At 45.6% G+C, this 14,213-nt stretch overlaps 1 protein-coding gene across 1 annotated transcript in view; it reads left to right on the plus strand.

The window, feature by feature from the left end:
* Positions 1–14,213, plus strand: part of LOC310776866 (1,4-alpha-glucan-branching enzyme-like) — a 105,265-nt gene that overhangs the window by 45,518 nt on the left and 45,534 nt on the right. Inside the window, exon 10 of the mRNA XM_083637069.1 lies at positions 984–1,082. Coding sequence (XP_083493195.1) covers positions 984–1,082 — 99 coding nt within the window. The remainder of the gene's footprint in view (positions 1–983; positions 1,083–14,213) is intronic.

Raw genomic sequence — 14,213 nt, forward strand, 5'->3', positions numbered from 1 at the left:
ACACACACACACACACACACACACACACACACACACACACACACACACACACACACACAAAGCTATTACTAATGAAGCACTTAATAGTTAGTAATGGCTTGCTTAAGTATTCATTGGTATAATTAAGGAATAATGCACAAGTAAATGGGATTTTGCTACTTTTGAAACTAGTGCAGTGCCCGTCACCCTTCCCCCCATTCACACATCATGCTCTCCCAAATTTCAACCCGGGGCAGAAGATTTGCGCTGTACAGGAAGCCTAAAAAAAAGGTACTGCTGTCCCGGAGTCTATTTACATGCCGAAATAGACTCTGGGTTCCCAGATTGCTGGCACTCTTACTACGTGTCCAAATTGGACGGAATGCGGCACTGCAGTCAGTTGTGTTCCCAGCAGCGCACTCCTCAAGTTTGAAGTTGATCGGACAAACGGTTTCTCAAGATATGTGAAAGCCGTGTTCTGATTGGTCAAATTGCATGAATTCTGACACTGAATTTTCTCTGGTCTCCAGCAGTGCACCCGCCATTCTGAAGTTGATCGGACGAACACACAGTGACTCTACGACTATGCACATCTGAATTGCATGGAATTTGGCAGTGCACTCCCCAAGTTTGAAGTCGATCGGACAAACAGGCTTTTTGTGATGCCAGTAGGTGGAGCTATGACTATGCGTGTGTCCGAATTGCACAAACTTCGGCACTGCACTCCCATCGGTTTCAAAGCAGGGCACCCGCCAAGTTTGAAATCGCACGGACGAACGGTTCACGAGATAAACCGCTTTTTGTGTTGCCAGTAGGTGGCGCTATCCGACTATGCTCTCCATGGACTGTGCGTATTCCCCATTAATTTGTGGGTTGTCTAGTAGTAATGATGTAATCTTAGAGCATCATACAATGCAGATGGAAATGCTGAGGCTGACTCCCGGGGAAGAAGCTTGTGCACACAAAGAGAAAATATAATATGAAATTGTGTGGCTTCTCCACAGGACGTGTCAGGGATGCCTGCTCTCTGCCGAGCAGTGGCAGAGGGAGGACTTGGTTTTGATTACCGTCTGGCTATGGCCATTCCCGATAAGTGGATCCAGGTAAGACTCTCTACTTCTGTCCAATCACAGTCCTCTTCTTGCCCTTTATCCCCCCCCCACCCACCCACTGGCAGCTCTTGCAGACACCGTAGGCCTTCATTACTGTGGGTAATGAAACTACTGTATATGCTACAAATGGAGAGAAAACATTTGCTTTCACAGCAGCGATGAAGGATCAAGAGAGTGAAAGGGCATGTTAGGAGCCGGGCCTATTGCTAAGCATTTGAATCTTTTAAAAAGCTTTGAAGCAGATATTGAACTTTATGAGGGAAAACCCCTTGAGAGGAATCATCTCAAACACAAATGCACCAACAATACAATGAAAGAGGGTGTGCTCAGGTACTCAGGTAGTGTAGCGGTAGATTCCCTGAGGTTCGCAGGTTCGCACCCCAGTGTTACCTCCGGCTTTGTCGGTGAAAAGAAGCGGCTGGCAACTGCGCATGTGTTGGAGGAAGCATGGTGCTAATCTCGGCTCTCCCCAGATCGACAGAGGGTGGAGCAGTGACCCGGGCAGCAGGGGGGGAAATTGACGAAGTACAATTGGGGAGAAAATGGGGGGCAGGAATCAGAAAAGAAAAGAAATACAGGTACACATGATAGACACGTACGAATACAACACCCACAAGCAGTGTTTTGCATCAACGCACTAAAAGAGCGACGTTCATTGAACAAGCTCATACTGTATTTTGGTGAACACGTGAACTGAGCGCAGCTGTTTGCACCTAATGAACATACAGTGAGCATCGTTAGCTCCAGCGAGACTTAACGGCACTCTTTTCGTTCTTTTCTCACCTCGATAATTGCCCATTGTGTTTATATGCATATGGTCATTTACATAAGAAAAAAATATATAATTTTGTTTTTCTGTCATTTCGCTGCACTGATTAATTCTTTTTCTTTTTTATTCTGTTTTCTGATCTTTCTTTGCATTTTTATTCTGTTTTACTGCTGTATTTTGTGTTTGTTTTGTGAAGTGCTTTTGTCACACTGTTAAGAATGGTACTATAGAAATAAAAGTTATTATCTATTACTATACATGGTTTAAAATAAATTAACATGGCAATTTGATTTAATTTCACCTCTTTGATAATCCTGCACTGTACTATACTGTAAAGCAGAGCTGCCCTCATAAAACTCTGCTGGACCAACCAATTTAGCCTATGGCAAGAGAGGCTGGCCAATAGTTTTCTCTGCTGGAAGCCAGAAGTCAGGCGTCGGTTGGAGGAAATATTTGTTTGATGTCCCCAAAGCTAAACAGCCTAAAGCAAGGTACTCAACCCTGACCTCAGTAGATTGGCTCTGCGGCTGTCCTGCTGATCCTGCAGGCTGACCTCTTGTGTGGAGTGTGCTTGTGTTGCTCCCAAGAAGGATATATGCAGTAAAACCCATTTGTTTGCAAATTAACATACTGTATTCTATACCTTTGAGATGAAATAGACCTTCATGAACACAGTTATACATTCATAAGTAACATCCGTGGAGGGATACACTTGTAAATGTAGACAATTACTGTACAGTCACACATTTATTTTTATTTATTTTGCTGTTTAAATACGGAGAGTGCTGCAGAGTCTCTTCTGCTCTCTTTACTTGCTGCTATTTTCATAGGAGCTTTGAGGGGGCTTATCAAATTGAAGAAGGTCTTGTTTGCTTTCTGTAAAGCAGCGCTGATTATATTTCAGTTTTTCCTTAATTGTACCTGCAGTCAGTTCTCTGACAAGGGTCAGACTAACCAGGCTTATCTGCAAGCACAGCCACCTGCAAGCCTCCCCCTCCTAGTATCGTCTCATGAGGATGGTGTTTGTATGGATATTGTATACTCTAAGTGGGCCTCAGGAACAATAGGATATTGTGATTATGCATGCCAGTCATGAACCCTAACATGGGAAGCACATGAAAGCATGATAATCGATCAATTAGAATAGTAAATATTTTCTCTACAAATGCAAACGAGGAGAAAGGCAAGCTTTCATACAGTTCTGTGAAGGCCATCACTGGTCCCTGCTGACATTCCTTTTGTGATGCCTTCTTTTTAAGTGGAGGCATTTCAATAGCCTGGCAGTCACCTTTACATTTCACTTTGCTTCATTATTCAGTGTGAGGTGTCTGTCCTTGGCGTTGCTTTATACGATGCTCAAGTCAAGTTTATTTGTATAGCCCTAATTCACAAGCATGTCTCAGAGGGCTTCACAGAAAATATGTCTAGCTAATTCTAGCTGACACAACAGTAGCAAATTACAGAATAAGATAACATTTTGAACAATTGATAGAGAAATATAGAAATGAAGGATAGAGCAGAGGAGAGAGCAGGAGAAGGGGGGAGAGCAGGGGGAATGTGAGCGAGTGATGGGGTGGGGAGGGAATGGGAAATGTTGGAGGGTATAGGAGGTGGGGAAGGAGCAAGAGGAGAGAGCAGGAGAGGGGAAGGGGGGGGGTGGAGGGGGTGTGGGGGAGAAGAGAGCAGGGGGAGGGAGGAGGTGGGGAGAGAATGGGAAATGTGGGAGAGGGGAGAGCGTATGGAAGAGTATGGGAGTATAGAGGAGTATGGGAGACTATGGAGAGAACAGGGAAAGGAGGGCTAGCTGACACAACAGTAACAAATTACAGTAGTAATAATAACACATCGAACAATTATATGATAGAGAAATATAGACACACATCTTGCAAACGGACATACTGTATGTCGATTTCTTAGCAGCCAAACTATGCTTAATTTAATTGGCTGCAAGCCTTTAGTAGTGAGTCCCTTTGCCAAATAAACACATGTTCACATGTAGAGCTTATGGGTGCCTCGCTTTAGGGTAGAATGGGTGCCATGCTTTAAATAGTGGCAGAATAGTGGGAGGGGATAGAATGGGTGGCATGCTTTGGAGTAGAATGTGTACTATGCTTTAGAGTAGTGGGAGAAGAGGAGAGAGCAGGAGAGGGGAGGAGGGAGGGAGAGCGGGGGGATGTGGGGAAGGAGAGGGCAGGGAGAGGGAGGAGGTGGGGAGAAAATGGGAAATGTGGGGGAGGAGAGAACAGAGAAGGAGAGGTGGGAGGGTGCAGGGGAGGGGGAGCAGGGGGAATGTGAGAGAGGGGAGAGCAGGAAGTGGCAGGGAATGGGGGAAATTGGGGAGAAGAGGAGAAGGAGAAGGAGCAGAGGAGGGGAGGGGAGAAAGAGGAGAGAGCAGGAGAAGGAGGGGGGAGAGCGGTGGGATGTGGGGGAGGAAAGAGCATGGAAAGAGGAGGTGGGGGGGAATGGGAAATGTGGGAGAGGAGAGAACAGGAAGGGAGAAGTGGGGAAGGAGCAGGGGAAGGGGGAAAGAGAAAGAGGGGGCGGGAGAAGATCAGACAAACTGACTACTCTAGACATTAACCAGAGCTAACTGGGACATAGGGGATCTAGCTAATCTACAGCCTAGTAGCCTGTCCTATTCTGCTCTAGTCTGATCTTTGCCTGAACACTATAACAGGTCAGCCTATAGTTAGGCTGTAGCTAATCTATCGCCTACCTAAGCTATTCTAAACCTACCGGCAGCCCTCGACCAGTGATGGAGAGCACCGATGCCCCCGGCCCCCGCCCCCACACACATAAGGCGTGGGGCAGTGGACGCAAGAAAACCTTTCCACCATGGTGGCAATCCACCACATGGATTGCCACATGGATTGCCTCAGTGACTTGGCTGAGGAGGAACCTTGTGAGGCCGATGTACTGTAGGGGTCCAGCTATGGACCCCATCCGGGGACTCCCCTCCGAGACAGGCCGAGAGATGCCGGGCTAAACCATTTACAGAGTTTCAGATTATGAAACTCTGTTTTATTATGGAAATAAAATTTACAAAAGAACAGAAAATTGAAAATGTAAAAAGGAGCCAAACAAAAGGAATACAAAAATGTAGCTTTTAAATGATCCTAAGATCAGGGAAGAGAGTTGAAAATGTAAAAAGTAGAGTCCAAAAAGAAATAGAAAATGTAGTCTTTAAGTGTTCGTAGGTTCAGAGAATACTAGCTAATTAGCTAGGTGAAAAAAAGGGGTAACAAAGTAAAGGTTCTTTTTTCAGTTTGAATTCAACACTGTGTTTTGACTTTCCCCCAAACAGTCAGACGCTCTTAAATCAGATGTTGCTGCTTTCCCAGCAACACAAAAGTGTCCCAGCAGGGTTATCTGCCTCCTTAGGCTGTTGGGAAGAGTGAAGGCCTTGGGCTAAAATGCCCTCTTTTGCAGACATGTTTTTGACCATTTCCCTCCATGATTGGTTACGGTTACATCAGCCACACAGTAGCAGTAGTAGTTCTTTGCTCTGCTACGTTGCGGTTGGGATTTCATTTCACCCATATGTACTCAAACATCGGAAAACAAACAGTGACATCTTGGTATTTGATGTCGGAGGGAAGAAAAACTACTGAATTCTCAAACTCACACAGAAATTGTTAAATATACGACGACACAGGATGATGCTTATTTATCAAGGCTGTTTTACACACATGTCATATCAAGGTGACGGTCAAGTCCCACAAATGCAAAACTGAATAAATTGTATTGAGGTGCCGCTAAACAAGAGGAGTATGTAGGATATTTTGAAGCAATGGAGGCACCGTGGTTCCTGTGTTAAATCGCTGGCGAAGCTAAGCAGGTCTGACTGTGGTCAGTCCTTGGATGGTGCCGCAAGTGGTGTTGGAGGACCAGTAGTGGCTCATTTCCACCACATGGTACTGCATAGTCCGGCTCGTCTCAACTCGGCTTTACTTGTCTCGACCTGAAGTAGTCTCTGCTTCCACCGCAAGAAGTACTCGCTCAATCTGCACTCCGCCCACAACTGGTCGTCATAGCGATGCCGCATATCTGCCCTCCACCCTCCGTTTGTAACATTAAAATTAAACCCCTAAACAGAACTTTTAAACTGGTTTACGTGAGCAAATGAGACCATCGGCTAGGAGATTGGATATTTCTTTGTTATTTACATGCTTGCGCACTGCAACGCATAGCAGAGGACGGGGGTTACGCTACAGGGAGAAGAGAAGCCAGTTAGCCTGGGTAAACCCAGCCTCCACGTGACCTCTATGTGCTATCAGTCACGAAGAGTCTGGAGGCTGGGCTATTCACAGCGACTTCTGGCGGACGGGGAGGGGCGGGTGTACCTCCCTTGATAGACCACTCCATCAGCCAACCAGCTTAGGCACACAGAGCACATGCACAGTGCAACAGATGGCGTCATCACTCTGCGCCCTTTATTATTAGCAAAGGAGCTAACACTAGACATTCAGTACTGCTAGCACGCGATGGCTACCACCAATGTGAACGATTTTTGCAGGTTTTGCAAGAAAAACCTTAGAGCCTCAAACATTTATAACATTAATCTAAAACATTCATAACGTTAATCTATAGATCTTGAAATACAATTAGTTTGTATTTACCATTTGTGGGTGACGTGTACCTCGTCGATAACATTCCCCACGAGGTTCTGATGGTAGACATCCGATGCCAAGATATTTCGCCACTTTGTTTTCATCAAGGCCTCTGGACTTGCATACACAAGCTCACAGCGTCTATGTATTAAGTCCTCATCTTTATCATTCTCCCCACTGATCTGCAACGCCTTGATTCCCAGATTAGAAGTGTCGCGTATCTGGTCCTCCATTAGCGCATTTAGCGGCGAGACAACAATAACAATAGGGTTCTTGGTGGGAAAAATCGTCTTCATCACCAACGGAGCCAGTTGATAAATCAAACTTTTCCCAAATCCAGTCAGGAGAACGGCGAACACATCTTTCCCCCCGAGAAACTCCACTAGTGCACGCTCTTGTTCTGGTTTAATTGCAGTGACTGAGTCTATTTCTGCTACAACCGAACTGACGGCTGTTTTCACTTGAATTTCCTCAATGTAGTTCTTTCCCTGCATAGCCATAGCTAGCTCTGTAGCTATGCTCTTGAGAGACCAAATGCTAATGGCTAGTAGTGCTGCAGCCGCTGCAGCTGTTGCACATCACTGACAAATCGCACTCTCTGATGGGCAGATCACGGCAGGAGCTGATGTTGGCAGTCACGCCGTCACTCATTGGCTGCAATTCTGCGATTGAATTCGCCTCGCGTGAGAAATCGCTCTGAATAGCCCAGCCAGACTCTTCGTGACTGATAGCACATAGAGGTCACGTGGAGGCTGGGTTTACCCAGGCTAGAAGCCAGTCGCCAGGAAACCCCGCGGCTCCGCGGACTTTTCTCTCTCAAAACAATTGAAAACAACCATAATGTTAAGGCTGAGCAAGGAGATCGATTTGATTTAACCAGAGCTGAAGCCAGCAAGACAAAAGACGGCTGGAAATAACAAGTGAGTTAGGGAAATAACGTTACACACAAGAGAAGGTAAGTGCCACTAAACTGGTATCCAGCATTGACAGTATCCAGAGACACAGTAAACTGATGACCGATTGCCTGACCAATCGGTCATCTGCATTTTCACGTCACCGTATGGTACAAACACAAACATCACAGCCCTGGAACCTCGACAGAGGTGGTACTAGTAGAAATAGTACGACTCAACCCGGTTTTTGACCGGTGGAAAGCTACGAGTCGAGCCGGGCGGAGCTGCGTCAATACGAGCGGTGGAAATGGGCCATAGGAGGTGCTCTTCCCTCTTCTTCTCATGAATAATCTCCCCAATGCCCCAGAGCAGAGACAGGGACTCTGTCCTGTGAGTGAGTACTGTCCTTTGGATGAGACATTAAACTGAGGTACTGACTCTGTGGTCATTGAAGATCCCATCGGCACTCTTAGCAAAAGTAGGGGTGTAACCCCGGTCCCCTGGCTAAATTCACACACAGGCCTTCCTTCCATCATGGCCACCTAATCATCTCTCGTTACTTAATTGGCACATTCAGTCCTCAACTCTCCACCATGATAGCTGATGTGTGGTGAGCATTTGGTGCAAAACTGGCTGCCGTGCATCACCCAGGTGGGTGCTACACATCGGTGGTGGATGCGTTGAGTCCACTAATTTGTTTCACTGCTCGTTACTTCTCTTCAAAAAATCAGCATAACTAAATTGCCTCGTCTGTGGACTAAATGATTTAGGTAAACAAATTGGGTGATGTCCAATTATCATCTTATCATTCTGTAGCTTGATAATCAAAGTAATTAGAATACGAAAGCTTTCTACCATTTCTCATCTAAGCTACTCAGCTCACTGTATGTCCAAGTCTGCACTAGAGACATATTTTGCAAGAATCTAGTGCCTCCAAACATCAGAGAGAGGGAGCTGTCTGAAAAACTTCAATATCCAGAAATCCTGTAACATGACGTCTGCAAACTGCACACATCTGCTGGTGTTTACCAGCCAGTTTTATCTCTACGGGTCAATCGCTCGTTTAGGAGGCAAGTAGGGCGAAGGGGTGTCAATTGATTGGGATGGGAGCTCTTCTCGATTGGAGCCCTCTTTGTGATTTTTGTCTGATAAAGAGGTTTTGTTTTTATTTTAATTTTTTTCTACCTAAAAATCTTGCGTGGCAGAGCTTTAATATTCTAATTAAAAATCAAAAATAGAAAATTACATGCACCAACAATGACTAATTATTATGAAGAAAATTAATTGGGTGACTGGGAGGGATCTCATTTTGAAATCAGTCATACAGTTAATAATTCAACCTCAATCTGGTATTTGGATAGGATGACACTATGTAACAGCTTACAACTTCAATATTACTCCTGAAATGTAAATAGTAAGTAATAACTCTGCTCATTACTGGCAAAAGTAATAATATTACTGAGTTATGCAACACTTGTGCTTGTGCCTGGAAAGTCACCAGTTCATATTGCCACATCAGCTGAGAAAATGGGAGCGCCAAAAGTAATCTTCCTCCTTCCGGCAGTGTGCCTTATAGGCAAGACACCCCCGACTCCCCAACTACCCTGGCGAAGGTGCTCAATGTTGCACTCTGTTTTTTTAAGCAATTATGGTTGGGGGGGTTCTGTTGGAGAACTTGCCATTCATACCTGAGATCAGTACCTAATTCATTATTTATTATCTTGTCTCTCTTGGTGTTTGCTCATGTATTCATCGCCATTGTGCGACAGTGTTTTTATAAAATCTGCACATATCCCTTATTAGAAAATGCATGTGTGGGAAAGCAGACGGTTGGGTTTCTCTGGGGATTGTGTGTATCTCTTTGAGTTGGCCAGGGTATTGTGGATGAATGTGGATCTGTTCATGGCCTCTGTGGGTGTGTGGGTGTGTAAGGGTCAATCGCATCTTTTTGTAGTGCCAGCATTCACATGCCACTCTACTGAACAATTTCTTACATCTGGGCAGCTATTTGGTTTATACTATATACAGTAGCCTATATAAATTGTATTATCGCCGTCTGTTATTGGTGGAAAAAATGCTGTTTTCAGAAAACCTACAGTAACAAGGTTATCTACTGTGAGATGAATGTAAAGTGCTGTCTTTTTATCCACTGGTCTATATTGAAAGTTATATTTACTCATATTTTTGGTTAAAAAAACAAAGCAGGGTGTGTGACCTCAGCACTGCATGCATCCTCTCACACTACAGTTTCTTGTGTTTCTCGATGGGGGAAATCTATGCATCGTTAATCAAGTCTGTCTCTCACAGCGGTGGTTTTTACTCAATAGCAAGGAGGGGGAGAGACGGGTAGAGAGAGACAGAGAGACAGTCCCAGACTTGACCTTCCTTAGTGATGCTCTAGCTGTGCGGCAAGCCGTGGTGTCCCGCTGAGACGCAGCCTCCTCCACGGTTACCAGAGGTTTGTTTCACAGGATTATCCTCAGGATGCCTCTGGAGACATTGTTGCTGCTGTTACTTTTCAAACAATATTGCTTCCAATGCAATATTCGTTTAGCTCGTTGAATTTTTGTTCTTTAAATAAAATGTGTTGCTTCCCCCGAGGAGACCGCGCCACGTGAGCCGTAAAGCCGGAGGAAAGCAAGCGAACGCCGATATTCATGTTTCTCTGTGCAGGGAAGCATTCATGTGCTGTGGAAAATGCCTTGGCATACCCAGTGAAGTGCACTCAGGGTTATCCTTGCCTCTTCTCACAGAGTGTCAATTAGGAAGGATTTGAATGGACTGAAGTGGAGCCTCCAGTGAGGTGTGTGTGTGTTGCAGAGAAAGACACATGGGGTGTGGGGGGGGGGGGGCGGTCAGAAAGACAGACAGGGAGAAAGACAAAGAAAGGGAGAGAAAGTGAGGGAGGGAGAGCGGGAGACAGAGCAGCGGAGCTGGTGTGTATTTATAGATTCACACGCGTGTGTGAATGAATCTCCCTCCTGGTTGCTTGAGAACGGGCCTCACGCTGCGTTTGCTCCTCAGCATGACTGATTGATATGACTCATTTACTGGCTGTGGAAAGCTGTTAGGACCAACAGGCTGTGAGAAATTAAGATATCCTAATGAGAGAAGCAGATAAGGCGCACAGCACAAGTTTGGATGATTCGATCTGATTACGACCATCAAATGCTGTCACTCCTGATGGATAATGTTACAAAAGCCCTCTGATTTAACAAGCACCCTTCCCTCCAGCTACAATAGATTGAGATGTAATTGGACCAATTACAGGCAGAGGAGGTAGAGGGCTAGCTGGTCGCAGCTCGGAAAAGAGAAGCGAAGGCAAGGAATTCTTTGGGCACATGTCGTGTCTTTTGCGCACTAAAATCCAGTCATTTCAACAGGGGTGCGCGGCAGATATGTGACAAAGGTGATGCGGTCGAGCCTTTTTTTTTTACGACCGTGACCATCGCTCACTGAGATAAAGACATCTCAACTTTTTGGAACGCTGCAAGCACACCGCATGTCACATAGCCTGAAAGCTAGAGAGAGGGGTGTATTCATGGTGAGCTATTTCTGCTCTTTAGAAGAGAGAACGAGCCAGCACGCTAAATGTCCTCTCACAAGTTTAATTGATCATCTGGGCAGCAGCAACAAACGTTTCCCCCAACAGGCCTTCTTCACCGTCTTTCTGCTCCACATGTAGATTAAGAAGGAAAGCTGCTGCGACAGTTTTACTGTGATGGTAATCCATTATTTCAGATATTTAGTACCAACAAATGTGTGAAGTTGTTATCTTTGTTTGCTTGGCAACGCCAGGCGCACCCGTAGCATAGACCCTGTTGAATCGACTCTTTGGCATCCCCACCACTACCCCAAGGGGCACCCACTCTCTTTGACCCCCTCACCCAGCGTCGCATCCCACTTGCCTCCTTTAGCGGCAGAATTTCAGCTTCATCCTGCTTTATTCAATGAGCTAATTACATTCTGAGGCCTTCCCATGGATGTATTAAAAGAACTGGATACTGTAAGGGACGAGCCACGCCGACCCATGCATTCGGACGGAGGCTGCTCACTGGCACATGAAGCCATCATGGGGGGGTTTTCTTCCTGGTTTTCCTGACCATGCGGCCCAAGGCGAAGTGCGCATGTGTGCCATGACGTATTCCATGACGTCTCCCACCCCTCCCACCCATGGATGTATTAGAAGAAGAAAATACACCCATATACGGCTCTTAGTGGCTTACCCCATAAAAAATTATTTGATAATTAAAAGAGTCGTTTTAGACTTTGAGTGACACCCGGAAAAAATTCCCCTGGGTTTAACAGCTGCCGGGCAAGTGGATGGGAATTTTCCATTCTGGGCTGCATGGTGTCACGTGACTTGCAATACAGAGCTTCGCCACCACGTTCAAATGGCTTCACAGCCCAGCGCTATTCCTGGGGGCTTGGGCCTTCTTTGTATGTTGTGTTAACTGGCAGTTGCAGGATTTGGACAGTGTTGGCTTCTTTCTTTCTTTGGAAGGATGGATGGCTTCTTCAGCGATGCTTCCTACAGGGAAACTGAAGTGAGCAGGGGAGTGCCTTTCAGCAGAGCTGAGCCGCAGACAAAGACAATTGCGTAGGCAGAAAGTTCATTAATTTGCAAAACAGTGAAAATATAAAGATAGGAAGGCATAAACTTGATCCGTGGGATTGAGTGTTATGTTACTCCTCTTCTCTCAGCTCACCTCTTCCTCTGGGGGTGGCACTACTGTATATATGTTAACAGCGGATGTCCCCATAGCAACGCAAAGCGAAGCACAGTTCCAATAGATGTGTTTGCTAAAAGAGAAGAGGTTGGATGCTCAGGCCAGTTGCCAAATGTAAAACAAGGGCTTTGCACTAATGGCTCTCTGCCTGCAATGCTTTTCCAGCACCTCTGGACCAGGACCCTTGAATCACTCACACTATGTCAGTGGTAATAAGATGACCTCATCCTGCACTGTCTGCGAGATTTTTTTTTATTTTTTATTTTTGGCTCTGACTAATTAATCTGGGCGCTCTGGTTGGCTCCCGACAGCAGGCTTGTAAAGTAAGATTTGTGCACTGCTCATTATCATTGATGAAGTGGCGTGTCACTGGTGCCAGGCAGCTTGGCTGGTCGGGGTTGATGTGGGTGAGCTGGTGGGAGAGAAGTCGTCCACCCAGTCACTCCTGTCTCTGCTTCGACACTTCCACTCGCAGATTAATTGCTCCCAGACCACTTTTGCGGTTGAATTGAATTGTAATGATTCATAAGGGAGTGCAAAGTGTCTGATTGGATGTGGAGGCGGCTGGGCTCATCTCGGGGGTATATTTTGTAGATTCACATGTTTAGCCCTTTTATTGGAGCTGGTCAAAAGAAGAAGAAGAAGAAGACAGCATTTAGTGGATTTATTTAATCCCAGTTATTTTTGCCCTCTATGTTCAGCTGCAGTAGTAAAATTCAGTACAATAACAACAAAAAGCAGTTTTCAAAAAAGATTTTTTTTTTTTACATCAAACAAAAGCAGGTTTGCATGCAAATAAAACTGGCAAATGCAATCAACATAAAATGGGTTTGTTGAAGTTTTAAATTCTCTTTTTGAATAAGTTCAAAAAAAAAAAGCCCAAGCTAAGCTTCTCGGGCAGCAGGGGAACTGGACACTTTAAGATTAGCCAGCAGGGCTTCGTTTGAGAATCTCAGGCTCACAGGAAGTGAAAAGATCTGAGATGATTTTGTTGTACGTGTAGATGACAAGTGCTGCGCTGGGGCTTTCTGCTGGCATCAGTAATGACTAATATGGCCACACAGGCTAGGTGAAGAGGAGTGACTGTGGACAGATGGCGATAGAGAGCGGGATAGCCTCTATTTAGGTGGACCAGCCAGTTCATCTCAGACATATTGATCGGCACAATTTACTCTCTTTACTCTGAGGATTGTGGCTCTGTAGAGTAATATAAAGGTTTCCTGACATGTCAATCACCTGTCATGGCCAATTCCTCTGAGCAGGCTTCAACCTGTCACCCAGATGGGCTCGCCAGCTCTCTCGCCAATCAGACTGCATGGCTGCATGTCTATCAGCGAGGGCTCTTGGAGGGCATAGTTAAGTTCACAACATCTTGCTCTTTACACTCACTCTTTTCTTCTTGTTTTTCCATTTAGGAGCGATATTGCTAGTCTTTCTCTCATCTTAAAACATCCCTCTGCCCTCTGCTGTACATGTAGCTAACTCTGCCCTGTGCCTCCATTTGCCTGTGCAAGTTTGAGTGCTTCACCCTACTCCCATCTGGCCACAGATACAGATCCCTGATGTATAAAATGGCTCGCTTCAGCAAGAGCTCTGTGCCCTCTGCCATCACTACCCTCAATAAGCTACAGTATTATGGACTTATGCCCTTGTGACTTGCTTATGCTCTTTTTCTCCTGTGGGGATTTTGTTATGTTTTTGCGACTGGCTCTGTGCCCCTCCATGTCTTTGTCTTTGTTGGATGTTGTTTTCAATTTTTGTATGTGTGCAGGCTGTGGAAGCAAATTCCCTCTAAGAGGACACTAAAGAATCTATATATCTATTAGGGCCGCTTCCTGTTGCTGCACTGTGTGGGCAGTAGTTGTGACGCATTTGTCGGTTGCCGGCATTTCCTTCTGACCTCTGCAAAGGACTCCTCGGCAGGAAGTGTGGATGTGCGCAGGCCAGTGGCAGGGCATTGATTCCACGACTGGATTTATTGTTGAATCCCCCCATTTGGATGGGAGGCTCTGACCTTGCCCATCTCAGGTGGGGAAGGCTGATGCCTGACTACCCATGGGCTGTAGGGAAGTTATTAAAAAGTCCATTACCGCCATTCAAAGATAGACATAACTCATGGT

The sequence above is a fragment of the Poromitra crassiceps genome (assembly GCF_964638095.1).
Source record: "Poromitra crassiceps genome assembly, chromosome: 5".
NCBI classification, from domain to species: domain Eukaryota; kingdom Metazoa; phylum Chordata; class Actinopteri; order Beryciformes; family Melamphaidae; genus Poromitra; species Poromitra crassiceps.